Source organism: Erythrolamprus reginae, chromosome 3 (genome assembly GCF_031021105.1).
Source record: "Erythrolamprus reginae isolate rEryReg1 chromosome 3, rEryReg1.hap1, whole genome shotgun sequence".
NCBI lineage: Eukaryota > Metazoa > Chordata > Lepidosauria > Squamata > Dipsadidae > Erythrolamprus > Erythrolamprus reginae.
Genome location: NC_091952.1, coordinates 215,615,037 through 215,641,525, shown reverse-complemented (window position 1 = coordinate 215,641,525; position 26,489 = coordinate 215,615,037). Strand labels below are relative to the sequence as shown.

General features: G+C 38.8%; 1 protein-coding gene across 1 annotated transcript in view; it reads right to left on the bottom strand.

Annotated features, from left to right (window-relative positions):
- Positions 1–22,592, bottom strand: part of PREX2 (phosphatidylinositol-3,4,5-trisphosphate dependent Rac exchange factor 2) — a 114,541-nt gene extending 91,949 nt beyond the window's left edge. The window contains exons 1-4 of the mRNA XM_070747896.1: positions 22,145–22,592; positions 1,083–1,154; positions 881–1,003; positions 97–201 (exon numbers count right to left, since the gene is read on the bottom strand). Coding sequence (XP_070603997.1) covers positions 97–201; positions 881–1,003; positions 1,083–1,154; positions 22,145–22,285 — 441 coding nt within the window. The 5' untranslated portion in view covers positions 22,286–22,592. The remainder of the gene's footprint in view (positions 1–96; positions 202–880; positions 1,004–1,082; positions 1,155–22,144) is intronic.
- Positions 22,593–26,489: the final 3,897 nt, after the last annotated feature.

Sequence of the window (26,489 nt, the reverse complement as noted above, 5' to 3'; positions counted from 1 at the left end):
ACCACACCATCAAACTGGCTTTCCTTAGAAGTGAATTGCAATCAAATTACCGGACAAACCAGAAGATCGAGATACAAAAAAAAATTATTTATTTACCAGTATAAATGTCCGTACGGTTTTTATTTTGTTAAGTTCAAGCAAAAGCTTTTGTGCTTTTTCATGATTGCTGCAGTATTCATCATAGATACGAAATCTTTCTTTCTGAATAAAAAGTTTTTAGATTAGTTACTTTGGTCATATTTTAACAGATATTTTTAAAGGAATAATGTAAGTAAAAATATAAACAAAGACAGTGTCTGTGAACTAATATAAAACACAATTGGTTTATAACAAATATTTACTTATTGACAAATCAGTTTATAAAAAGAAGTATTTCATTTTTTTATTTTAGTTTTATAGTTAGGTTCAAGGAAGGGTTTATATCTTTTCATGGTTAAAATCAGGCTCCCATAGAGTACCTATAGCACAATGACTATGTAGTGTAACTTTACAAAACTGTGCATTTTAAAGTCAGTGAAATTACTCCTGTTCACTTACATATCAAATGTGTTTAGTGTAAAAAAAATGTTATCTGCGTATTTATTACTGGAGGGGAAAGTTATTCAAGACAAATGTTAAAAAAAGTGATTATTGTTCAAATATGTTAGGCCTGATTCATGAAAATCATGATGACGCCTACTCTTTCTAGTGAATAGGCTGCAAATTCAGCTTCCAAGCGTCCTTAAAAGATCTCATGAATTATGCAATCAAGATCATTTTGTCCTCTAAGTGGAGTATACATGAACTACCATGCCAGCAATTATTTTTTTTAAAAAAAAGCAGCACTGGAGAAAAGAATATTATCAATTACATAAAGCTTATATTACTGGAGTTGACATACAAAGTGGAGAAAGCAGGATCCCACTTCTTGTTGCGAATTAGGTTCGGGATGCATACATTCTTCAATCCTAGATAGGAAGTTCTTGTGAACTTCTAGGATATCTTCAATATTTGAGAACAATGTCTGTAAGAAAGAAACCCAGAGTATAAATAAATCAATTTGAGAAACAATAAAAAGGAAGTGAACACAAATAACAACTAACCTTAACCGTTTCCTCTGTTACATTTTTGTCAATCTTAGTAATAGCCCACTGCATTATTCTGTGAAGGAATGCCTGGATAAAAGCAAAAATACAAATAAAGAAATTAGACCTAAAATATCAGACATGTAGCCCAGAACAGTTAAATAACTAAAGATGAGGGTCAGCATTGTTTTGCAATGGTACACACATAGAGCAAAGATCTCAGATTCAACAAATTATGAACTCTCAAATTATTAAGAAATCTCATTGAATAATGAAAACTTTTGTGATTTCATAAAATTTCAGAATATTTAGGTCAGAGAAGTATTCTATTCATCTCTGGTCTATGAAATCACTGAATATATATATTTTATTGTAGTTTGAAAAGAATAAATATATCATACATCCTCAAGCCAAAAAAAAGGTTATTTGCAAATACATAAGGTTGTTCCAACAGTTCATGATGGCATTCATTTGCTTTACTCATCACAAATCCAGTTCAAAGACCTCCAATTACAATGTACAGCTGATGAGTTTTTATTTGCTAATAACTTAAGCACAACATGGAAAAAAGCAAAACAAAAGAGACTGCAAATAATATGTATCCTTAGGAAAAGCCAACCGATGTTGACAAAATAGATACTTTATATTGATATATCTATTGATATATCATAGATATACAATATATAAGAGAACTTCGTGACGTCAAAGCTCCGCCCATGGAATTCCCTACTGGGATTCCCCACCTCCTTTCCAGCCTCCAGATCGGCCAAAAACGCTGCCACCGATCGCAAAAACGGCGCACCGCCAAGCGCCGCCGCCCGTCTGTCACCTTCTGAAACAGCCGGGCACTTCTCAGCGGCCTCCGGAACCCGAATCTGAACTTCCAGGTTCAGGTTTGGGAGAACGCCGAGAAGCCCCCTGGCTGTTTTAAAAGGTGACAGCCGGGCGGGAGCGCCCAGCGGAGCGCCATTTTGCGATCTGCGGTGGGTTCGTAAGCCGAAAAAAGTTCATAAGAAGAGGCAAAAAATTTCCGAACCCCGGGTTCATATCACGAGGGGTTCATATCACGAGGGGTTCATATCACGAGGTACCACTGTATTTCCAAACACAAACAATTAAAAAGAGTAAGAAGAAAGAGTTAGAAAGCCACATATAGAGTCCAAGCAAGAGAGGCAACATTTGAAGGAATCTGACCAAAAATATATTACTATGATAGGAAACTGCAATATATTGAAGCCAAACTCCAAAAAACTTACAACAGATTCTTCCCTCACAGAAACTATATTTAAAAATTGACTTATCTGAGAATACACTCCTGTGTTTCTTACATTACATCTAGTATAGTATTAATGGATAAGTTGTCAAGACAATTAGGAAAAAGGTGTATTTCTCCGATTAGATTTTGGCAATCATAAATAGCAAATAGCAATAGCGTTGTCTACTAAAACATTTCCTTAGATATACAGGATATTTCCTTATGCCATCAGATTATTTTTCATAGAGTCAGCATTATCTATTCTGTCTTCAGAAGTTGTCATTTCAACTTGCCAAGACTAGAGATTTTTGCACTAACATCAGCACGAATAGATCCAATCAGCAGAAGCATATATAGATGTGGACTCAGCTTTTAACTACAGTGAAACAGCTCTTGGGAAGAACCGGAAATAATTTGGTCAGAAAGATGGTAGCCAGGTAGACAGACAGACAGACAGACAGACAGACAGACAGACAGACAGACAGACAGACAGATGCTTTGCTTGTAGACTGAAGCAATTGGTCCTTGCTCTTTTTCAATCAATTAATTTTTCAACAGTAACAATCAACAATTTTTTTCTTCAAATGTTTAAAATTACTGCTAATTTTATTGATCTGTTCCATTTCTCAAACTTTATTCAAAGGTTTTTTTAAAAAAATATTTCCATTAAATAAATATTGACATTAGAATCTATAGATTTACTGTAACTATAGTAAAGTTCTGCAGTATCCACTTCTCATTGATCAATAATTAGATTAACTTCAAAGGTCATTAGGTTTTAGCAAAATGATTGCTTATATTTTCTTCTTAAATCTTTATACAATATATATTACGACTAGGAAATAAATCTAGCACACTAATATTCTGAAAATGCCATTTTCTTGACCAATTTCTAAAATTATAATACAGTACTTAGTAAAACTAATAATGTAAACTTGTGTTAATAAAATGATATAACCTGGTTTTTAAAAAGGTGGGTAGGAAAGAGTCTGAAATATCATTATCATAAACAATACATTAAATGTTCAAAGACCTTGGTCGATATTTTTAAAAATCTAATGAACTATTTTTCGCAAGTATATATTAGCGAACTAAGTGAGGTCTTTGTCTGCAAGTCGCAAGAGAATAGACTGAATATAAAAGTGAGTGACCATTGAAAAGACATAATCTGTTGCAATTAACCTTTAGGTACGGACTCTTACAGCTACTCATTATGTAAAACAGAAGGTCTACTATATTCAACATGTAAATAACTTATACTGAATAGCTAATATATACAATATATGAAGAAATAAAAATGGCCTGTACTTAGAAAAACATCTATGCTTTTGGAATAGAAAAAGGGCTGGAATCCTTGAACAAGGATCATATATTTGAAATGCATTCAGTAATTTTAATTATGTCAAGGCCTTTTCTGAAGACAATTCAAAGAAAAAATCCTTTGTATCACTGTCCAACAGGCTTAGAGGAAAAGTAGATTTTTCTTCCACACAAATTTAGAAGAAATAGCAGGATTTCCTCCTTCATTGTATATATAAATGGGATTGCCCCTATTAATCAACCTTCATACCACTTGTATGCATACAGCCCAGTTCTTCTCCAGATGTATGATACAAGTACTGTATATGGGGTGTACGAGAAGGTTAGCACCTCTGGTGTAGGAGGATGTCATGTCCTTTTACGGAAGCTCATTTTAGGGCAGCTTTTAGGGAAGTTCGCTCACTTTTGAGCCCACTTGTCATTCAGTTCTCACCTGTGGCTCCCAGTAGCTGTAGCATGCGCATCAGCCACACTCCAAGCAACAGCTCTCACAGGCTGGCCAAACCAGTTGAGTGTAGCCATTGAGTCACCGACCTTCAGTGAGATAGGAACTTGCCTATCCCGAGCATGTGCATACAGATTCCAATGGACTGAACAGATGAAATCTACTAGATTAGGACAACGGTCAAGGCAGTCTCTACAAACAATGTGGTACACTAAGAGCACGGAAAGACATGAAAGGCGCCCTAATCAGATTGTCTGCGCCTAGACAATCTCCAACTGTCTTGACTCTTGTCCTACTATTTGGAGCAAGATGGAATCTGGGAAGAGAGAGTAGCTGACTATGCGCACCTCTCTCTCACTTTAATCCAATTCATGCGCAAATCTTGACATCAAAGTACTCTTCAAAAACTATGAAGGAATATCACATGTACGTATTTATTCAAAAATAATGACCAAAACCATTTATTTTGCTAATTTATGCTTATTGAAATATAATTGAACCTTGAAATATTTCAAATAACTTTCTATTTAGTTAATTTTGGCTCCTTCCATTTTATTTCAGTTTTTTTTTAATTAGTAGGTTCTATTTATTCCCACACAATTTTAGTGCCATTATGATCTACTCACAAGACCTAAAATCTGAACTTGTTTGAATGTAACAGTATACACCATTGGTTCAGGTTCAGGGTAAATAAAAAATCATAGTTTTTTATTTAAATCAGATTTTTTTATTAAATTTATTTTAAGAAAATGCTCTTGTAGTAAAAATCTATCTAAAGATAGTTTTCTATTTAAGAGACATTGATAATTTAGTTTATTCAGCATGAAATGGAGCTTATGTAGCATAAGACTGTATATTCTGCAATATTTACATTTTTGGTAAACTCATTCAATGAATCCAAGCTCTGCAAGCTAAATGGAAAAGCTTCATTTTATTTCAGATGAATAATATTAAATATTCTAACTATCAGCAAGAATGAATTTTACATTTAAAGAGCACCTGTCATTTCTGATCCATAGAACTGATCTATTATCAGGCACCCAGTCACCTGCTGCCTGTCATGCCCCTCATCTTCTTGTATCACCAGCTATCCCATTAAAGTGAATGGGACTGTCAACAGCAGGTCAGAGGAGAAGCTGCTGTGGGACAGAGATGGCAGTTGCTCTTTAAAAAGTATGATTTAAATCAAGTTGATTTAAATCAAAGGGAAGACATTGTTTTTATCTGCTGTACGCCGCCCAGAGTCTGAAAGGAGTGGGGCGGCTTATAAATTTAATAAATTAAATTAAATTAAATTAAGACAAGGAATGTTTCACAGGCGGCACAAGGATGTCCATGTGCCGCCTCTATGTTGGTTGAGGCGGCCAAGATTCCCCTGAGTACCATTTGTTGAGGGTCAAGGGAAAGGGAGGGTCTTGCCTTCTTTTTCTGTTCAAGATCCCCAAGGACAATTGGTAGGACAGACACAGAATGCTGGACTCGATGGGATTTGGCCTGATTCAGCATGGCTCTTCTTATGTTCTTATGTTCTTCAAACAATCAAAAACCTTTTTTAAATTTAGAGGATTTGAGGGCTACCAGAATTTAGGACCACAAAGCAAAATTAGATGTTAACAAATTGAGAGTTCTGTTTCTCTTTCCTGTCATCTAGTGAATATTTGAAGTTCTATAACCCAGATCTGGTAACTCTGCTGAAATTTTCATTTCAAAATTTGGGATTTTTTCTTCAAGAACTTCAAGAACTGGTCATAATTCAACATTGTCTCAACTTTGAACAGTTGCTGAACTAATGGTTCAAGTTTAATAACTCTAAACAGTGTTTTTTTAATTAAAAAAAACTACACAGAGTCATGCACACTTTTATTCTGGTCACACTGGAAATATACAGACGGAATTTGAAAGAAATAATATGCAAAATTATTACAGACTATCATTGGCGCAGTCTAACGTTTGTCAGTTTTTAGTTCAACTAGAGCCCAAAGTTAAGACTAAAAGGATTTTATTTTGCATAAAATTAATTTAATTTTATCTTAAGGAAGAAAAACAACTACTCTAATTTGATAGAGAAAACAGGTGGTGCTACTGAAACTTAATTCTGAGTCACCAAATATCCATTGATATTTTTCACATACCCACACAATAGACAAATTAAGAACAGTATAACCTAGAAGCAAATGGAAGAGATTTTGACTTTCTATGGTCATTGTGCCTCAACTTCCGTTATATTTACAAGATGCATCTGCCACACAAATGGCATGTTATGGAGCAAAGGAAAAGGAAATCACACAACCTTATCAACTAGCACAGCCAGCTGAAGTTTTTCCTCTCCATTTAAAGCATTCACAAAACACGACGAAGTTTTGAAAATTACGATGTAGTCATCAATTACCATACAAATTATTCAGATTTTTCTGAACAATGTTTATAGAATGTGCACAGATAAATTATATATGCAACGTAAATTTAATTCCAGGTTGCCTTCTGACTTAAATTAGGAAAAAGGCTTGATAGATTAAAAAATGCATTGTATTAACATAAACATTAACATAAATTTGGTCCTCTGTTTCTGTGTTATTTGGAAACCTATGTGTCCTTAATAATTCATGTAGCAAAGAGGAAAATACTTCTGTTCACAAAGATGTTATTTATTATTCTCTTGATAACTCTCTCTCAAAACATCTATTTTTCAGAATAACCCCATCAACACAAATGCATTTGTTTCACAGATCAGCCCTCATACTGTCATGGAATAATGTATCTTGTCGCTGGTGTGCTATCATCTGTGGACTTCATTACTGATCCTGACAGTGTTATTAAGAGTTGTATTGAACAGCCTATCTCCTATATAGAGTAGCATATGCCTATCCACATTAAAATAGAGATATCCAATGTTTTTAACAGCCTTCTCATGATCCAGCTAGGAAGCAGTTATTTTTGCTGATAATGGGGAAGCTGATTGCGTATAAAATTATCTCTGCAAATCAGCTACAACGCTATCTACTTTCCAAATCTATTGATGAGCAAAGTTCTCATAGGTCAGCTTGGACTTATGCAACCTAAAATAGTTTTTCCCAATGTAAAACAATGGAAATCATTATTTTCTTCGAAGCAGTCCTTCAATCTGGACTTCATTGTTCACCTACTAGGCATATAAATCCAATAAATCTAATCTATTTGTCAAGTTATTTTTAATCATGGACTTGGTCAATTCCTCCCATGCCCATGTCTCTCCAACACTCCACAGCCTGCACTGGCTCCCAATCAGTTTCCGGTCACAATTCAAAGTGTTGATAATGACCTATAAAGCCCTACATGGCATTTGACCAGAATACCTCCGGAACTGTCTTCTGTCGCATGAATCCCAATGACCAATTAGGTCCCACAGAGTTGGCCTTCTCCAGGTCCTGTCTGCCAAACAATGTCGGTTGGCACAACCTCAGGGAAGAGCCTTCTTTGTGGTGGCGCCAACCCTTTGGAACCAACTGCTTTCAGAGATCCGCACTATCTCCACCCTACCAGTCTTCCGGAAAGCCGTTAAGACCAGGCTTTTCTGGCAGGCCTGGAATTAGGCATGTTATTATTGTTATTACTGACTTTTATTATTAGATTTTAACTGTTTTTATTGCTGTTGTATTTATTCGTATTGTTAGCCACTCAGAGTCCATTTGGAGTGAGCAGCATATAAATACAATAAACAAATAAATGTGCATTCAGAATAAACAAGTCCCTTCCAAGGGTGGACTAGGGAAAGACAGGTTGCCATCTATCCTCTTTTGTCCATTACATCATGAGATATATCTTGGAGAGCTGATCTTGTTCCTGTTCAAATTCCTTGACCAGTTTGTACAACTCAAGATTCCTAATATGATTTGATTGCTTATTTGTACCCGGACTATCATTAAATGTTAAACCTTATGATTCTTGACAAACTTATATTTTCTTTTATGTACACTGAGAGCATATGCATCAAGACAAATTCCTTGTGTGTGTCCAATCATGCTTAGCCAATAAAGTTCTATTCTATTCTATTGTTCTATTCTATTCTATTGTTCTGTTCTATTCTATTCTAGGAGATCGTGATCCCCTTATATAGAGCGCTGGTGAGACCACATTTGGAATACTGTGTTCAGTTCTGGAGACCTCACCTACAAAAAGATATTGACAAAATTGAACGGGTCCAAAGACGGGCTACAAGAATGGTGGAAGGTCTTAAGCATAAAACATATCAGGAAAGACTTAATGAACTCAATCTGTATAGCCTGGAGGACAGAAGGAAAAGGGGGGACATGATCGAAACATTTAAATATGTTAAAGGGTTAAATAAGGTTCAGGAGGGAAGTGTTTTTAATAGGAAAGTGAACACAAGAACAAGGGGACACAATCTGAAGTTAGTTGGGGGAAAGATCAAAAGCAACGTGAGAAAATATTATTTCACTGAAAGAGTGGTAGATCCTTGGAACAAACTTCTAGCAGACGTGGTTGGTAAATTCACAGTAACTGAATTTAAACATGCCTGGGATAAACATATATCCATTGTAAGATGAAATACAGGAAATAGTATAAGGGCAGACTAGATGGACCATGAGGTCTTTTTCTGCCGTCAGTCTTCTATGTTTCTATGTTTCTATTGTCCACTGTGGTCACCAGTAAGGTAAAAAAGAGGACATAGCTAATGGCAGGAAATCAGACAACTGCCTCATTTGGTGCAGTAAAAGCCAACGCCTGTCTCTCAGGCCAGGGAGGGAAAATGGCTCAACCTCTCTATTGTCTAGAAATAATAAGAGTTGGAGCGCAAAAGGGGCAAAGTTGCTCTCCTGCAGAAAATAGTTACTCAGCACCCTCCTGGATACTCCCCATTGTCATGATGGGTTCACTCTGCTGAACATGGCAAAAAGCATTGGAGGTTCCAGCCTTTTGGTCTAACTTTCCCAACATTCAGTCATATGTGGAAAATCCCAAGGAAGGCAGCAGTTTCATCAAACTGAAGCAGGGACCAACAACATCCCCTAAAATGCAAAACCGTCCTACTGCCACATGAACTACAGCAGCACCTGGCTAGCAACAATATCAAGTACACAAATACAGATGCTCACATAAACAATCAACATCTTGGCAGCATCTGAGAAACATAAAGCAAACAAGCTATTGCTGGATGGGTTTATGTTTTAAGCAAATAAAGGGTAAAAATTGCAAGTTTTTGAATCACCCAGAATTCAAAAGATTTTCTGGAAATTTGTGTCCTGATGTCTGGGGCTGAGTCTCTACTTAGAAAAAGAACACAAGTATCTTCGAATTTTAATTATTGGTCTTTTTTCCAATAATTTGTATTAAAGGTGCAGCAAAATTTAACTATGATATATATCAACATATTTACATAATCCCCCTTTCCATTTAGCCCAAATTTACTTCATCATTCCTAGAACAATTAAACATTGTGGGGGGGAAATTAAAAGCTTATAAATACTATAAGAAATAATAACCTCTTGTTCATATATCAAAAATAATGATTTAAATATTACAAACTAATCTAAACTAAACTAAAATGCTTAATACTGTTAAATATCACACACACACACAAACCAAAACCCCTATGTTTCAATATCAGTATTATCTGATTAAACAATGTTTGGTTCTTCATTCTTGCATTCTGGAAAAGAAGTTCATATCACTCTTAGATATTCTGCCTGAATTAATTCACTAATAAATTATTGCTAGAGTACAAGTAGTCCTCAACTTACAATTCATTTAGTGACGATGTGAAAAAAGTGACTTATGGACATTTTTCACATTTATAACTGTTCTGCCAGCATGTTTCAACCGCCCGTAATTACAGGGTAATTAGTCCCGGAAGACACACACCACACGATAAAAGGAAAACCCAAAAGTTTTTATAAACAGAAAAACAGAAACAGCTCCCTTTTTAATTGTCAAAGGGATTTTCTGGTACATACAAGGCACAGGTGAAATGCAATCCAATTGCACACCCAATAACTGGGAAATTTTAAAGTCCAGAGAGTCCACACACAATCCTGAAGAGCAAAAACCACGATCTTGACGAAACAATGAATTGGATAAACTGCAATGAGGCTAAAACATCAGGCTGCACTTTTATCCGTAGCACTAATTACAGCGTCCCCACCCAACCACAGGGGGCCTCATTTTCTCTTGTAATAATCCTTCAGTTGTCTCCTGTGCATCACTCTACGCATGCGTGGATGTGTCATTAATTCTTGTTCAGAATCCAGGGATGATACAGATGATTGATCTCCTCCTGGGCTTTCTGCCATACTCCCATCTTCCCTGTCACTCACGCTTCCTTGGTCAGAGGAGACTTCATCGGCAGATTCTACTGGGAGCAAAACAGGCCTGCGGCATGTGGATGTCTCCCCCACATTCACCTCCACATTCCTTGGGGCAGGAGATGGGCCCGAGCTAACTACAACAATAACCGGGTGGGTTTTGCTGCTTCCGCCACTCCTAGTGCATTACACGTGTAGCTTTGCATCTCCGGCATGCGTGTCCATGTGCGACCGAACAAGATTTTGCTTCTGTGCATGCGCAGGAAACAAAATATTGGAGGGGATGCATGTGCGGATGAGATTTCAGATTTTTTTTTGCTTCCACACATGCGCAGAAGCAAAACATTCCCATAATCTTGTGCGCATGTGCATCCCGTTGCAAGATGTTGCTTCCTGCGCATGAGCAGAAGCAAAATCTCGCTCGAATACATGCGTGTGCACACTGGAGACCCAGAGCTGCATGCGCAGCTCAATTTTCGCTACCGGTACGATGGCATCGACCATACTGGTAGGAACCCGCTACTGCTTGCAACCATTGCAGTCACATGATCAAAATTCAGGTGCTTGGTAACTGACTCGTATTTATGACAGTTGCAGTGTCTCAGGGTCAACTTTTGCAACCTTCTGACAAAGTCAATGGGAAAGCTGAACTCACTTAGTCCATCTTTACTTAGCCACTTAACAACCATGTTACTAATTTAACAAGTGCAGGGATTCACCTAACAACTGTGACAAGAAAGATCATAACATGGGGCAAAACCCACTTAAGGAATGCCACCCTTAGCAACAGAAATGTTGGGACTCAATTGTGGTTGTAAGTCGATGACTATCTGTATTGGCTTATTCAACTTCCAAGATTCTTATATTAACTCTTTACCTACTTGTCAATAAGCTTACATAATAAAACTCACTGTGATTCTTTCTGGGTCACATTCTGCTGCTAGGGACTTGGCACAACTCTTTCTGCCTGCAGCTCAGAGAAAGAGGAACAGAACTTTTGGTTGAACAGGTTGGAATGGACTACTGGAGTTGAAGTAGAAGCAGAGCGACAAAGATGATTAGGGGACTGGAGGCTAAAACAAATGAAGAATGGTTGCAGGAACTGGGTATGTCTAATTTAATGAAAAGAAAGACTAGGAGAGACATAATAGCAGTGTTCCAGTATCTCAGGGGCTGCCACAAAGAAGAGGGAATCCAGGTATTCTCTAAAGCAACTGTGGGTAAAACAAGAAGCAATGGGTGGAAACTAATCAAGGAGAGAAGCAACCTAGAACTAAGGAGAAATTTCCTGACAGTTGGAACAATTAATCAGTGGAACAGCTTGCCTCCAGAAGTTGAGAATGCTTCAACACTGGAAGTTTTTAAGATGTTGGATAACCATTTGTTCGAAGTGGTGTAGGGTTTCCTGCCTAAGCAGTGGATTAGACTAGAAAACCTCCAAGATCCCTTCCAACTCTGTTGATGGTGGTAGTAGTACTAGTAGCAGTAGTAGTAATAGTAGTGATTTGTTCTGAACTGGGAAATCAAAGCTTCTAAATGTCAAACTACAAGCTGCAAGGGGGCACTGAGATGAGGTCCTAAAATAAAAATTAGAAATGTAAAATCTCTTATGCCTCCTTTTTATTTACGTACTTTGAAGTTTTTGAAAACTTAAACCTCTCTTAAATTTATCTTCCCACATCCCACATTAAAGACAGTGATTGGTAGAGGTTTTTCTCCTGTCTCATGACATTCGGTGCAAGGAGAGATAAATAAATTGGGACAATTCATCAGCTCTTTTCCTTAACTTCCTTTGTATATGAGGGTGCCACATTTTGACAGCATATTTCCTGTGGCAAGATAATAATCAACAATGAGAGCCACATTTTTTTTAATGTTACTATAGTTTTGTAACAAATTCCAAGACCAGTGGACAGTATTTCAGAGGAGCAGCGAGGAACAGCTTTTAATATGAATCACAAATAGAGGCAATAAAATAGTCTGGGAAGCGCAAAGAATGATTGAATGCTTATCTTGCCTGCTCTAGGACATTTTATTCATTTGATTGATATCCACCTTTCAAAAAAATATTCAGGGCAGAAAATGTGAATGATGCAAATGATACTGACATAAAGTAATATGCTTCTTACATTTAATTTAATATAAATGTTTATGAAGCTCACATAAACTTTTAAATTTAGTGATGGGATTCAAATAAAATTACTACCAGTTCTGTGGGCGTAGCTTGGTGAGCGTGGCTTGGTGAGCGTAGCAGGGGAAGGATTCTGTAAAATCTCCATTCCCACCTCACTCCAGGGGAAGGATACTATAAAGCAGTGATGGCGAATCTATGGCACGGGTGCTACAGGTGGCACGTGGAGCCATATCTGCTAACACATGAGCCGTTACATTAGCTCAGCTCCAACATGCATGTGTGTGCTGGCCAGCTGATTTTGGCTCGCGCAGAGGCTCTGGGAGGTCATTTTTGGCTTCCATATAGCCTCTAGAGCAGTGGTTCTCAACCTTTCTAATGCCACGACCCCTTAATATAGTTCCTCATCTTGTGGTGACCCCCAACTATACGTTTAGCGCCAATTCTTGGAAAAAACAGATCTTTAAGCTGATTGGCAAGAGGTCAGAGGGACACACACACCCGTAAACGCCTGATTGGTTGGATTGTAAAAATATGTTCCGAGATGCCAGACTAGAAGCTTTAGTTGCTAACACCACTGGAAATTTGTCTTTTCCCGTGGTCTTAGGCGACCCCTGTGAAATGGTTGTTCGACCCCCAAAGGAGTCCTGACCCCTGCTCTAGAGGGATGTGAGAGGGCCTTTTTACCCTCCCTCAGCTCCAGGGAAGCCTTTGGAGGCTGGAGAGGGCAAAACACGAACCTACTGGGCTCACCAGAAGTTGAGAAACAGGCTGTTTCTGGCCTCCAGAGGGCTTCCGGGAGGGGGGAAATGGTTTTCACCCTTCCCAGGCTTTGAATTATGGGTATGGACACTTGTGCATGCGTGATAGCACCTACCCATGCTTTTTCGGCACCCGAGGAAAAAAAGATTTGCCATCACTGCTATAAAGTCTCCATTCCCTCCTAACTCCAGGGGAAGATTACTGCAAAATCTCTATTTCCTCCTTATCAGCTCGGACTCAGGAGGCAGAGAATAGATGAGACGGAGCCAGTCAAAGGCAGCATTTACTGGTTCTTCAAACTACACCAAATTTCCACTAGCAGTGAACTGTTAGAACTGGTTAGAAACTGCTGAATACTACCTCTGTTGTAGATGGTTGTATTAGCTATTTAGGTACCCACTAGCTGCATTCACATAACTATTCTGGCTCAGTCTAACACTACGCTCCTGCATAAATACTCAACCAGAACTAGATGGTATACAATTGAACAGGAAGCATCTATTTTGGCATGAAGCCCAACAAACACAAGGAAATGTTTCCTGGTTTGGTTTTGTTTGGGAAGTAAAAGTCCCTAAAAAAACCCACCCAAAATGCAGTGGGAAAAAGTCTGCTCATCTGAATTCCTTTTCTGTCCACATTACATCCCTTGTGACAATGAAATAAGACTTTCATGTGTAAAAAAAATAAAGCAATCAGAGAGGCAAAATGTTAAATCAGCCTTTTTTTCTTAAAGCCATTCTAAATTATCTTCTCTCTGTAAGGAGCCCTATATAGTTTTTATACGCTTTTATGTGTTCTTATATTGTATTTTGTTTTGGGGGGGTGTTTTTTTCCAACTTGGTATGGACAACTATATGTTGAAAATAATAAATATAAAAATAAACAACATAATAAATCATCTCCTGTGTTCAGGTAATATGGCTGACCCGGGAGAATTTAATCTAAAACAGGATTGTTTTGGATGAAAGCTAATTTTCCCTAATTTTAGTACAGACTTCTTGTGACATGTTGATCTCCTTTAAGCAACTCTAGGATTATGTTATATTCACACAACTTTACAGACATAGAATAGGAAATAAGTAATCAAGTTATTTACCCTTTGAAGTGTTAACTTCATTTAGCAAATGTTTACTGAGTCCCCTATATCTTCTAACAAGAAGAGCTTTTCTTTCAAAACTTGAAGCAAAGAATAGGACATTGTTTTTTTAATCTGGATTCATTTTTAAAATATTTTTATTGCTTTTAATTAAGAAAACAAATGGGAAAAAAACAAATGAACATAACACAAAGGTGCATACATTATCATAAAAACATAACAAATGATTAAAAATAAGTAAAGAAAAACAAAATTAAAAGAATAAAAAATAAAAATATATAGTGTCATTCAACAGTAAACAATTAAAATTCTGTATATGGAGGCTGTTGGGGCCTGGATGGGTGTCAACAGACTCAAACTCAACCCGGATAAGACGGAGTGGCTGTGGGTTTTGCCTCCCAAGGACAATCCCACCTGTCTGTCCATTACCCTGGGGGGGGGAATTATTGACCCCCTCAGAGAGGGTCCGCAACTTGGGCGTCCTGCTCGATCCACAGCTCACATTAGAAAACCATCTCTCAGCTGTGGCGAGGGGGGCGTTTGCCCAGGTTCGCCTGGTGCACCAGTTGCGGCCCTATCTGGACCGGGACTCATTGCTCACAGTCACTCATGCCCTCATCACCTCGAGGTTCGACTACTGTAATGCTCTCTACATGGGGCTACCTTTGAAAAGTGTTCGGAAACTTCAGATCGTGCAAAATGCAGCTGCGAGAGCAGTCATGGGCTTACCTAGGTATGCCCATGTTTCAGCATCACTCCGCAGTCTGCATTGGCTGCCGATCAATTTCCGGTCACAATTCAAAGTGTTGGTTATGACCTTTAAAGCCCTTCATGGCATTGGACCAGAATATCTCCAAGACCGCCTCCTGCCGCACGAATCCCAGCGACCAATTAGGTCCCACAGAGTGGGCCTTCTCCGGGTCCCATCAACTAAACAATGTCAGTTGGCGGGCCCCAGGGGAAGAGCCTTCTCTGTGGCGGCACCGGCTCTCTGGAACCAACTCCCCCCGGAGATTAGAACTGCCCCTACTCTCCTTGCCTTCCGTAAACTCCTTAAAACCCACCTTTGCCGTCAGGCATGGGGGAATTGAAACATCTCCCCCTGAGCATGTTTAATTTATACATGGTATGCTTGTGTGTGTGTCTGTTAGTTTATGGGGTTTTTTAAATTTCTAAATATTTTAATTAATTGCATTATTTATGATTTGTTTCACTTGTTGTGAGCCGCCCCGAGTCTTCGGAGAGGGGCGGCATACAAATCCAAATAATAAAAAAATAAATAAATAAATGATTGTCAAATGCAACTATTGTGCATATATAGACGCATATATATTACATACATTAACTATCATTAAATTTCTATGTTGTCTAATAGCACAAGCCAAGGGTTCCACATAAATATAAAAGAGCAAAGACAAAAGTTGATATTGTTGTTCATTTCCTTGAAATAATGGAAAAGTAGCAGGAAAAAAACATTAACCTTTATTTCAGATGTGGTGATTCTATAATAGCTTGATCCACTTTATTAATTTCAAAAGAAACCCAACTCTATTTAATATAACAAATATACATTGTCTATATACGTATTTTATCAAAAGCCTTTTCAGCACCTAATGATAAATTACAAAATGGTCATTTTTATTTAAGCCTATTCAAGCCTAACCTAGTATTGTCTACTGCTTATTTTCTATAAATCCTGCTTGATTTTTTTAAATAACAAAAAATAACATTTGCTGTAATCTATTTGCTGTTCAGCCCTTTGAATCAACATTAATCACTGAATGAATAATGGATCTTAATTAACACATTGGGTATGAACTTTACCTGCTTTTGGTATAACTGTAATATAAGCCTGACTAAATGCCACTGATAAAAAGCTATTATTAAATATCTCTTCATATAATTGACAGAGTTTGGGTACTCTGAATGTTTTATGTCACCCTATATCTGAGCCCATCCAATCCTGGTGTTTTTACCACTAGCAATTTTTAAATTTTTTGTTTAATCTCTTCCTCAAATAGGGGGGAACAAATAAGTTATTTTTGTGTTATCACCTAAGTGTGGTGGGTTTATATTACTAAGAAAAGCCTCTATATCCTCAACTGATATATTTTTATTACCGGCAGTTACAAAGTTCTGAATGGAGTTTTTAAAATTGACAATTTATATCCCTTGCTGTTTTATATATGTTATCTCTTTCACTCTAATAATTGGAATCATTGCCCTACCTTTTGAAATTAGTATATTTAGATTTTAAAAATGTATTTAAGTTGTCTGTTGAATCTTTAATTATGAATATTTTGTAGTTTAATCTTTTTTGTATTCAGATATGGTATTATTACTACTACTACTACTACTACTACAGCTATAGTAGTAGTAGCCTCAACAGCTTCATTACACACTGGCAAGCACTGCACTAAAATGTAGACAGGTTAGCTATGATTTCATAAGTATAATGAATAAGATATAATTGTCTGGATTCATATGATATTATTCCAGGGATTCTCAAATTGTGGAACTGTTGTGGCCTTTCAGCTGATGGCCCCTCCAGCGGCCGAATCAGAGGAGGAGGAGTGAAAGTCAGGGGCAGTAGTGTTGCAACCAGGAGTGGGCTGCTGCCCGGATGGGGTGGAACACAGTGGGGTAGAGAAAATGGAGCTTCACCCCAGAGTACCCAATTTGCACTGAAAGATGTTGAAAGAAAATGCAGGGTGTCCTGCATAAGCCAGGCCCACAGTGTGGTAGTAAAACGTTCCGTAACCCTTCACTGGATGCAACCTGGGAGCTTCAAGGGGGAAGAGGGAACGGAGTTGGCAGAGAGAGAGAGGCAGAGCCTGGGCGATCCCTCAGCCCTCAGATGGAGAGTCAACAGTCCCTAGGTCTGGAGGTGGTTGATGAAGAAGAGGATGAACTGCTGGTCCAGGGCCTGTGCAGAAGGCAGAGAAGAGGAGAGCAGTGGAAAGCCATGGGCCAATCCTAGCGAAGGAAGAACGGCCACTGCTAGTGAGGCCCCACTCTAGCTCTGGGGATAAAAGGCAGGGGATAGAGTTGAATAGAAGTGGCAGAAAACTATTCATCTTCCATAGAGACGGACTTGTTTGCCTGCGAGATAAACTTTGCTGGGGCTGCCGGCACTCCTGATAAAGGAATCTTTTGAGCTCAAATCACAGGGTAGCTGGGTCAGAACAGGAACATGATTCTCTGGGGGAAAGCCCTATGCCCCCCAATGGGTGTGTGAGAGTTTTCAGGTGTCAAGATGGGTCAGAAGATAAGAAACAGAGATTGCAGGTTCTGATCCGAAATAGGCAAGAGACAATAGCCTGTGGCACGTGGCCAATATCAAGGAAATGAGGAGGAGAGAAGAATAAAGAGTGTTCTGAGAAGCATTTCCTCGGAGCTATAAAGATAGCAAGGCACTAAAGTAGGGGTGTCAAACTGATGACACCAGGGATGGTGCCATGTGATGTATCAGATTTTTCCCCCCTTTGCTAAACTGGATGTGTGCATGGTCCATGAGGCCATGGACCAGGAGTCTGATAGCCCCGCACTAAAATCTCCACTTTTTTAAACTGCTGCCAAAAAGAGCACATTTGCTCAGCAGCTTTCAGCAGCATGGAGTCCTAGAGGGCAGAAGCAACAGACAGAATCTGTTTAGTGCCCAAACAAACATAGTCTCCATATCACCAGAGAGCCCAAGGTACCAAAAGCCAAGAGAAAGTCTATTTCCATCCTCTTGCTGCCTTGGTGCTTCAACCTCCTCCAGTTTTGCCACTTCTCATACTAGACACAGGTCTCCCAATTTCTCTTGCCTTGGCCACCCATACAAGTTTCAGAGTTCTTCATGAGCCTCAGACGTTTCTTAGTGTGACATAGACATCTTCATTATATAGCAAAGGGCGTACACATCTTTATTTCAGGAAGTTCATTTCTCCTGTAGCAGACTCCCTAACTTTTCCCAAGCAATTGCAAGAATTAAATCCCACTCCCTCTCAGAAGGGTCATTGCACCTGCTTGATTGTTTTCTATGCCTTGCATCTGCTAGAATATCAGGAAGAAAACAAGTTACAAATTCCCAACCTTCAGAGTTCTTTCAGCTTCCTTGGGCTAACTTCCGTTCGCTTCCATCACTCCTTCCTTTGCTACTTCCTCTTCAGAATGCTCTCCTCATCTCTACCTTCTCCTCCCTGAAACATTTGATCCAAAGTTGGGAAAGAAGGAATTTCATAAGGCAAATTGTGCCTGGGAAGAAAAATGCCTCAATCACAGCCTCTTGAAAACATTGGTGCCAATTGGATGACGAGGGTGCATTGTATGCTACTCCACTTTCAACAAATCTGGGTGACTTACAACAATCAAATGAATTAGATAAAATTCCTCCCATCCAAACCCACATAGCCTCCTGGCACTAGGAAAGAATCTTGACAGCCTTAAGATTCTGAGCTAGAGTTGAAAGATGTATTTGGGTATCACCAATATACAGTGGTACCTCTACTTAAGAACACCTCTACTTAAGAACTTTTCTAGATAAGAACCGGGTGTTCAAGATTTTTTTACCTCTTCTTAAGAACCATTTTCTACTTAAGAACCCGAGCCCGGAAAAATTTCTCGGGAAATTTGAGAGCGGCACGAAGGCCTAGCCAGTTTCCTGCCATTCCCCCTTTAATCCCAGCCATCTCGGGCTTTACTGGGCTGCCAGAGGACCCTTTCGGTGGTGCTTAAGGAGGCTTTGGCAATCCAGAACGAACGACGCATTTTCCTTTCTCTGGGTGCTTGGAGAGGGAATAATATATATATATATCAAAAAAATAAATGGAACACTCAAATAACACATCCTAGATCTGAATGAATGAAATATTCTCATTGAAAACTTTGTTCTGTACAAAGTTGAATGTGCCCAACAGCATGTGAAATTGATTGTCAATCAGTGTTGCTTCCTAAGTCGACAGTTTGATTTCACAGAAGTTTGATTTACTTGGAGTTATATTGTGTTAAGTGTTCCCTTTATTTTTTTTTTGAGCAGTGTATATTCGTTTGAGGGCAGCCAAGCAACATAAATTTTGAAAACTTGGGCATTCATTCATAAAGTACAGTTTAAAAATCACAGTCCTTGAGTTCACATAACATACCAAACGTACCAAACCTAAACCAAATTGTGAACCAGCAGTGGGTTGCTCCCAGTTTGGCGAACCAGTGGCGCCGTTGGGGGGCTCCGCCCACCTTCCAGGACACTTCTGCATATGCGCAGAAGTGTCACGCACAAGCATGAGCATGAACCGATAGCGACGGGATATAGAAAGATAGAGAAAAGGAAGAATAGAATATGGAGAATAGAAAATGAAAAAAGCTGACTAACAAAATGAGCAGAAAGTAAAAATGGGTGGACTTGTCAAGATGGAATGGAAGACACCGTGGGATGGAAAAGGGCATGACATCTGCATTGTAATTCATTTTGTCCTCTAAAAGGCTGAAGAGGGCATGTCTCTAGAGGGATGAACGAGTTGCCCTCTTTGGGGCAAGGCTAAACAGTCTGAGCGGTAAAATCATTGCACTAAGTCTTGTACACATTTGGAATTTTGCATTAAAAAGTTAAGAAACCATGCTGCTAAAATTTGGCACTTTCTGTGCCAAATTTCATTTGTGTAATTTTGAAGGACCTCTAGAAGCTACAAAATTAGGGTTGGTGGACCACATATAACCTATGATACAGAGTTATGAGAAGAGAGAAACAATGTGAAGATCAAGCCCACATCTTGAAAACCAGCTGGGCTTTGATGTTTATCCCAGTAGAAACAATCCACCCACCCCCCAAGTAACTTTCATGTAAAACCAAAATACAAATCGGAATGTTTTCAATTAGATGTATCAATGTGTACTAATGTACACAAGAGTTTACCAGAATAAACTTCAAAGTTATTTTATAGATCGTATTTTACTTCATGTTATTTTCAGCAGACAAGCATTTTCTCTCACATGATAATCAGCAGAAAGCAGAAAGTTCACATACATCAGAAAACTAAACAGGAAGTTTGCTATTTGAAATATTTCACTTTCAGACAGGATGGAGAGGGGAGGAGGAAGAGGAAAAATGTGAAATCTATTATGGCAGGCAGTCTATAGAACCAGCCAGATAACTTGATTACTTCTTAATTATGCAGCAAATAAATCCTGAATATATTGTAGTTGGAAGATAATGCAGTTGATGTTTATACAATCCTGAAATTATCTTTGTTCATGAAATAGACAACTTTATCCACATGCAAAAGCATATTCTATTCTAGAAAAACAGACCTGTTTAGGAAATACATAAAATCATTTTTTTTAATTATCTATTTTATTTTTTTAACTTACTCAGACTTGTTCACAAAGTAAATCAAATAAGTGAACTGACTTATATATGGTTAAATTGAAAGTGTAAAATACAGTGTCTAAATTCACACCTTCATCCCAAACTTTAAAACATAAATGTTGGGGTACTGTGATGTGTGCATCTAAGACCCAGAGTTGGATCCAGACTTAATCAATGTAGACCTATCGGAATGGTATTTTTAAAGTACAGTATCCTTAAACAATAATCACATGCATTTAAGTACAAAGGACCATTTTAAGTGGCATGAACTTAAATGGATTCAGTAAATTAAGTACAGTTCCCTGCCATTTATTTTTCTTATCAATCATCAGTCACCAACCATTACCAAAACAAGATTTATAGAAACATATAAGATTGATGGCAGAAAAAGACTTCATGGTCCATCTAGTCTGCTTTTAGACTATTTCCTGTATTCTATCTTAGAATGGATATATGTTTATCCCAGGCATGTTTAAATTCAGTTACCGTGGATTTACCAACCACGTCTGCTGAAAGTTTGTTCCAAGCATCTACTACTCTTTCAGTAAAATAATATTTTCTCACCTTATTTCTAATCTTTCCGCCAACTAACCTCATTTATTTGTTTGTTTGTTCGTTTGTTTATTTGTCAAACAAGTATAGCATTAGAGTATGTATTAACATAACATAACTAGAACGTAGTAATAGAAAGGATAATAAGACAGGATAGGGACAGTAGGCACAAAGGTGCACTTATGCACACCCCTTAAATAGGAAGAGTAGGAAGATTTCAAAGGGAAATAAGAGGGGGGAAAGGGGAGGGGAATAAATGCTACAGTACATATGGCTTTAATATTGCACAGATGCTGTAAGATCAACCACCTCCTTTTGTGCTTTTACACTTTCTCTCCCGTTATCCCCTTCCAGAACCCAGGACAATATAGAGACTATAAAGTTGAAGCCACAAAACTTAATTAACATCTCTTGTAAAATGTAAACTCAGCCAACGCGGTTGTCTTTTTCACCCTGCCAGTTATCTGCAAGGAAATGGCCTTTTATGTAGGAAGCCCAGATTTCAGTTTGTTTGCTCCAAAAGTTTTTTTCCCCTTCCTGTTTACACACCAAGTAATGATCGTTCCCAGCCACCAGCAATACAAGATGCGTTTAACACAGTGTTTCCCAACCTTGGCATCTTGAAGAGATCTGGACTTCAACTCCCAGAATTCCCCAGCCAGCGAAAGCCAAGGTTGGGAAACACTGGCTTAGAAGATATCGACGCCTCGAAGGGGATGGCAAAGCGGCATCTTTTTCATTACCTTCGCATTATTCCTAGGCTGACAAGCTTGGCAAAGGGGAGAAAGAAGAGGAGGGGAGACGAGACAGGGCAATTCTTTGTGCATAGCAAGCGAGGAAAAGGCCTGAGGGGAGGAGGAGAGATATAACTCACCGACACCAAAAACTCCAAGGTGTTCACGTAGTCGCGCTCCGTCTTCAGCAGCTCATTCAAAACGCACACCCGCAGGCGGAGCTGCTTGTCGGGATCCTTCCCGCTCTCGCCTTTCCCGTCCCCTTTGCTTTCCTCGGTCATGCTTTCCCTCGTCGTCGTCCCCAAAAGAAGCGCCGCTGGAAACTTTTTTCTCCTCAGGGCGGACGGCGGGAAAAGGGCCCGGACCAAGTTCAGAAAATAAAAACAATATGCATGCGCCCGCGCGCTTCTTTTTTGAAAGAGGGCATCTCAGGGACTTAAGGAGAAAAGCGCCTCGGCTCTGCTTGCAGCAACTTTCCTCTCTTCCCGCCCACCAGTAAGAGCTCTTTTATTTCTTTTTTTTTTTCCCCAGTGAGGAAGGGGGAGACCCTGCTTGTAGGAAAGGAGCGGCCTCCTCCTCCGTTAGAGCAAAGAGCTTTTGGAGGCTCCCACAGCAAGGACATTAATCAAACGCATTGCATCCATGTGACTTCGAGGCCTTCCGTCGCTGGCGCCAAATCTCGGGGAGAAAGGGGGGGGGAAAAGGAAAAGGAAGCCCAACCTTGGGAAATGGTTGCGTGCCAACAATGGGCTCGTTGGACACACAAGCCTGTGTGTGCGCTCGAGTTTTGTTCTTGCGCTAATTGGAGAGCTCTGAGCTGAAGAGCTGCAACTTTAAAGATGAGTTTAAAAGTCTGAATTCTGGCTCTGAGTGTATTCTCCTTGGTGTTTTTAAGTGGCCTGTAGGTCCTACTTCCTACCCACATATTAATAAGTATGATGTAAAAAGCATACAACTACAAATAGAAAGAGGGGGGAAATCATACAAAGCCCAATACAGTAACTAGTTTGCATAAGTAGGTGACCTTAGGTAGTGTCATCACCATAAGTTAAATGATGATACTATCGTCACCTAACCCCCAAAATTTTACTCTTAGACCAGCGGTGGCCTACCAGCCAGAATGCTAAATTGCACTCGCTGCCACGCCTCTTAAATTCTTGCGGGGCCAGTGCAAGAATGCTGCTGCACCTGTGGAGGTAGCAAAATCGTGCACCATGTTTCGGCATACACAAGCAAAAAAAACCTCGTCAAAACACGGGCGCACCTGTGGCTCCATGCACAATTTTGCTGCTTCCACAGGTATAGCAACAAAATCGCACTGGCCCCACAAGTACGTACGAGCCACGGCGGCAAGCGCAATTTAGTGTTCTGGCTTGTAGCCCACCGCTGCTTTAGGCTATCCACTGTTGACCTCTCCCGATTCCTAAGAGTTAGTAAGGGGCGTTCAGTAATGTTTCTCTTTTACTAGTATCATATATAAAAATATTATTATATCTCTGTATGATGATGATGTTTGTCCATCATGTTCGAAGAGGACTTTGACATCTAATGGGTTGTGGACTATACGTCATATGTCCACAGGTGGCTGGTAAGGCCCGTACGGGCATGAAATGTTCTACCATATGTTGGGCAGACGTGTGTGGGTACCATTGTCGCAGTATTTGCAGCTCTGGCTTTGCGGAGTGCTCACTTCTCTTCTGCTATGAATGTTCTTCTGGCTGCCTTGGTGGATCAGCATGCGCTATGTTGGTCTGTCATACACACTACTTATAGCACCAGAGTCATTCAACAATTTATACTACTGAATTTATTTACAGCAAGAGCCATACTCCCAACTGTCCAAAAAAAGTCAAGAATGGCATTTATAATGGCAGTAACTCTGTTGTAATAATGTCCTATTAAACAGTCAACAAAAATGAAGGTTAGAACCATCCTGCAAGCTTTCTAACATTCCATATCATTATACCTTTGAGTTAGTTGGCTGAGTCAATTGAGAAGGTCAGCATAGAAGCCTAATCAATAATAATTAAATAAGATAATAAATAATAATTAATAAATAATTACTATCTGAATAACTGTTTTAATAACTATCTGTGTTAACAAAAACTTCAGAAGAGAAGGATTTAGGGGTAGTGATTTCTGACAGTCTCAAAATGGGTGAACAATGCAGTCAGGCGGTAGGGAAAGCAAGTAGGATGCTTGGCTGCATAGCTAGAGGTATAACAAGCAGGAAGAGGGAGATTATGATCCCGCTATATAGAGTGCTGGTGAGACCACATTTGGAATACTGTGTTCAGTTCTGGAGACCTCACCTACAAAAAGATATTGACAAAATGGAACGGGTCCAAAGACGGGCTACAAGAATGGTGGAAAGTCTTAAGCATAAAACGTATCAGGAAAGACTTCATGAACTCAATCTGTATAGTCTGGAGGACAGAAGGAAAAGGGGGGACATGATCGAAACATTTAAATATGTTAAAGGGTTAAATAAGGTCCAGGAGGGAAGTGTTTTTAATAGGACAAGGGGAACACAATCTGAAGTTAGTTGGGGGAAAGATCAAAAGCAACGTGAGAAAATATTATTTTACTGAAAGAGTAGTAGATCCTTGGAACAAACTTCCAGCAGACGTGGTTGGTAAATCCACAGTAACTGAATTTAAACATGCCTGGGATAAACATATATCCATCCTAAGATAAAATACAGAAAATTGTATAAGGGCAGACTAGATGGACCATGAGGTCTTTTTCTGCCGCCAGTCTTCTATGTTTCTATGTTTCTATAAACACAAAGCAAATGCACCCAAATATACACAGATCCCTTGTTATTTATATGCTCCATTGGTGCAAAGAATTGTTTGTTTATATGATGCACTTCTACCTTATCTTTCAACCAGAAAACATTTCCTGGCAGCTTGGAAAGACCAAATGATTTCTCAAGAGTTATTGCAGCCTCCATTTCAGTGGATGTAGTCATGCAAAGGTTAGCTAGCCATATGCTGTGGAACTAAACTCACCAGGTTTTACTTCAGAATAGTTCTGCAGAATATTGTCATCATTATATTCTAAGCTAGGCCTAAATAACTATCAGTACTAAGCTGACTTTAAGTGAGAAAGCAATACCACTAAGAAAAAGGGGAAAAAATAAAAATACAATCGGTGATTAAGGCTGTATTCTTCTATCAAATATGCTGCTAACAATTTTTCTAACACTAAAATGGTGCAGAAAGTAAAATCAATTCTGCAGCTTAGGGAAATAAAAATGGTGTCATGGTTTCCCTCTAATTTTAGTAGATATGAAAACTTATTTCTACTTTCAGCACAGCAGATGCTGCTGAGACTATTTTAGGTTGTGATTTATAATCCCCACCATCTCTGACCACTGCTTATGTTTGTTGGAGTTGTATGTTGTGGTAGTTCAACAACTTCAGGATGTCTGCGGTACTCCAAATCCTGATTTAAGTAGAGATCTAATGAATGTCTTGTGATAAATAAAAGGAGTAAAAACCAAAAGAGATTTTACTTGCCTCTAAAGTTGTTTAATTCTGGCAGAGTAAAATAAATGAATGTGCGATGCAAAGTAATAGCCATGGCACCGTAATTGAACATTCAGTCTTACTAGGGATTTTGTCACCTATCAAATATAGTGTTGGAAAGTATTAGCACTTATTAATATTATTGGATAAATGTTTGTGGTGTGCTGAGTATGCTACCAGAATATCAGATTCATGTTTTCATTGAGATACTTACAATGAAGTGCATTCCAATGTGCTTTTCCTCTCTCACATGTGTTTGGTGAGCCAAAACACTAATGCCTCTCTCAATAGCAAATAAACGAGGGTTCATTCAAAGACAGCTTCTGAGCCACCAGAGAAAAGGCAAAGAACAAGAACAGTCAATCCTCTGTTTTCTTAATTTTAATGTGTATAGTTTAGGAAAAACCACACCACAAATTGTGTCAGGAGCCAGGACATAGAAAAGCAATTATTTCCTGTGAAAAGAAAGTTATATAAGATACGAAGATGATGTGCATATGTAGAAAGTGCATTCAGAAGTACTTATCCAAGTTCCTTTCATCATGCTTGGTTAAAAAAAAACACCCATTCTTTAGACAGTAAAACTGGGCTCCCAAACCTTTTGGATCCAGTGAGTATCTTTGGAATTTTGAGAACACTATTTTGAGAGTACTATTTTGTTAGTGCCCATTATGGGTACTAACAAAATAGTTACCATGGTGAGTGTGGGTGACCCTCATACCAGAAAACAAAGCATTTGGTTGTAGCTACTTACCTTTCCCCCCACCCAGAAGAATACCTACAACATCTATGTGGGATTAAGAAGCAGTGCTGTATATAAGAGCAATGCTAGAAGACAGTATTGAACTGCAAGCTATTCCTTTTCATTCTTTTTCAATTAAGAGGTTTCTTTTTAAATCAAATTAAGTAGGGCAGGGAGCTTCAGAAATACCAAATAACATACCAATAGACA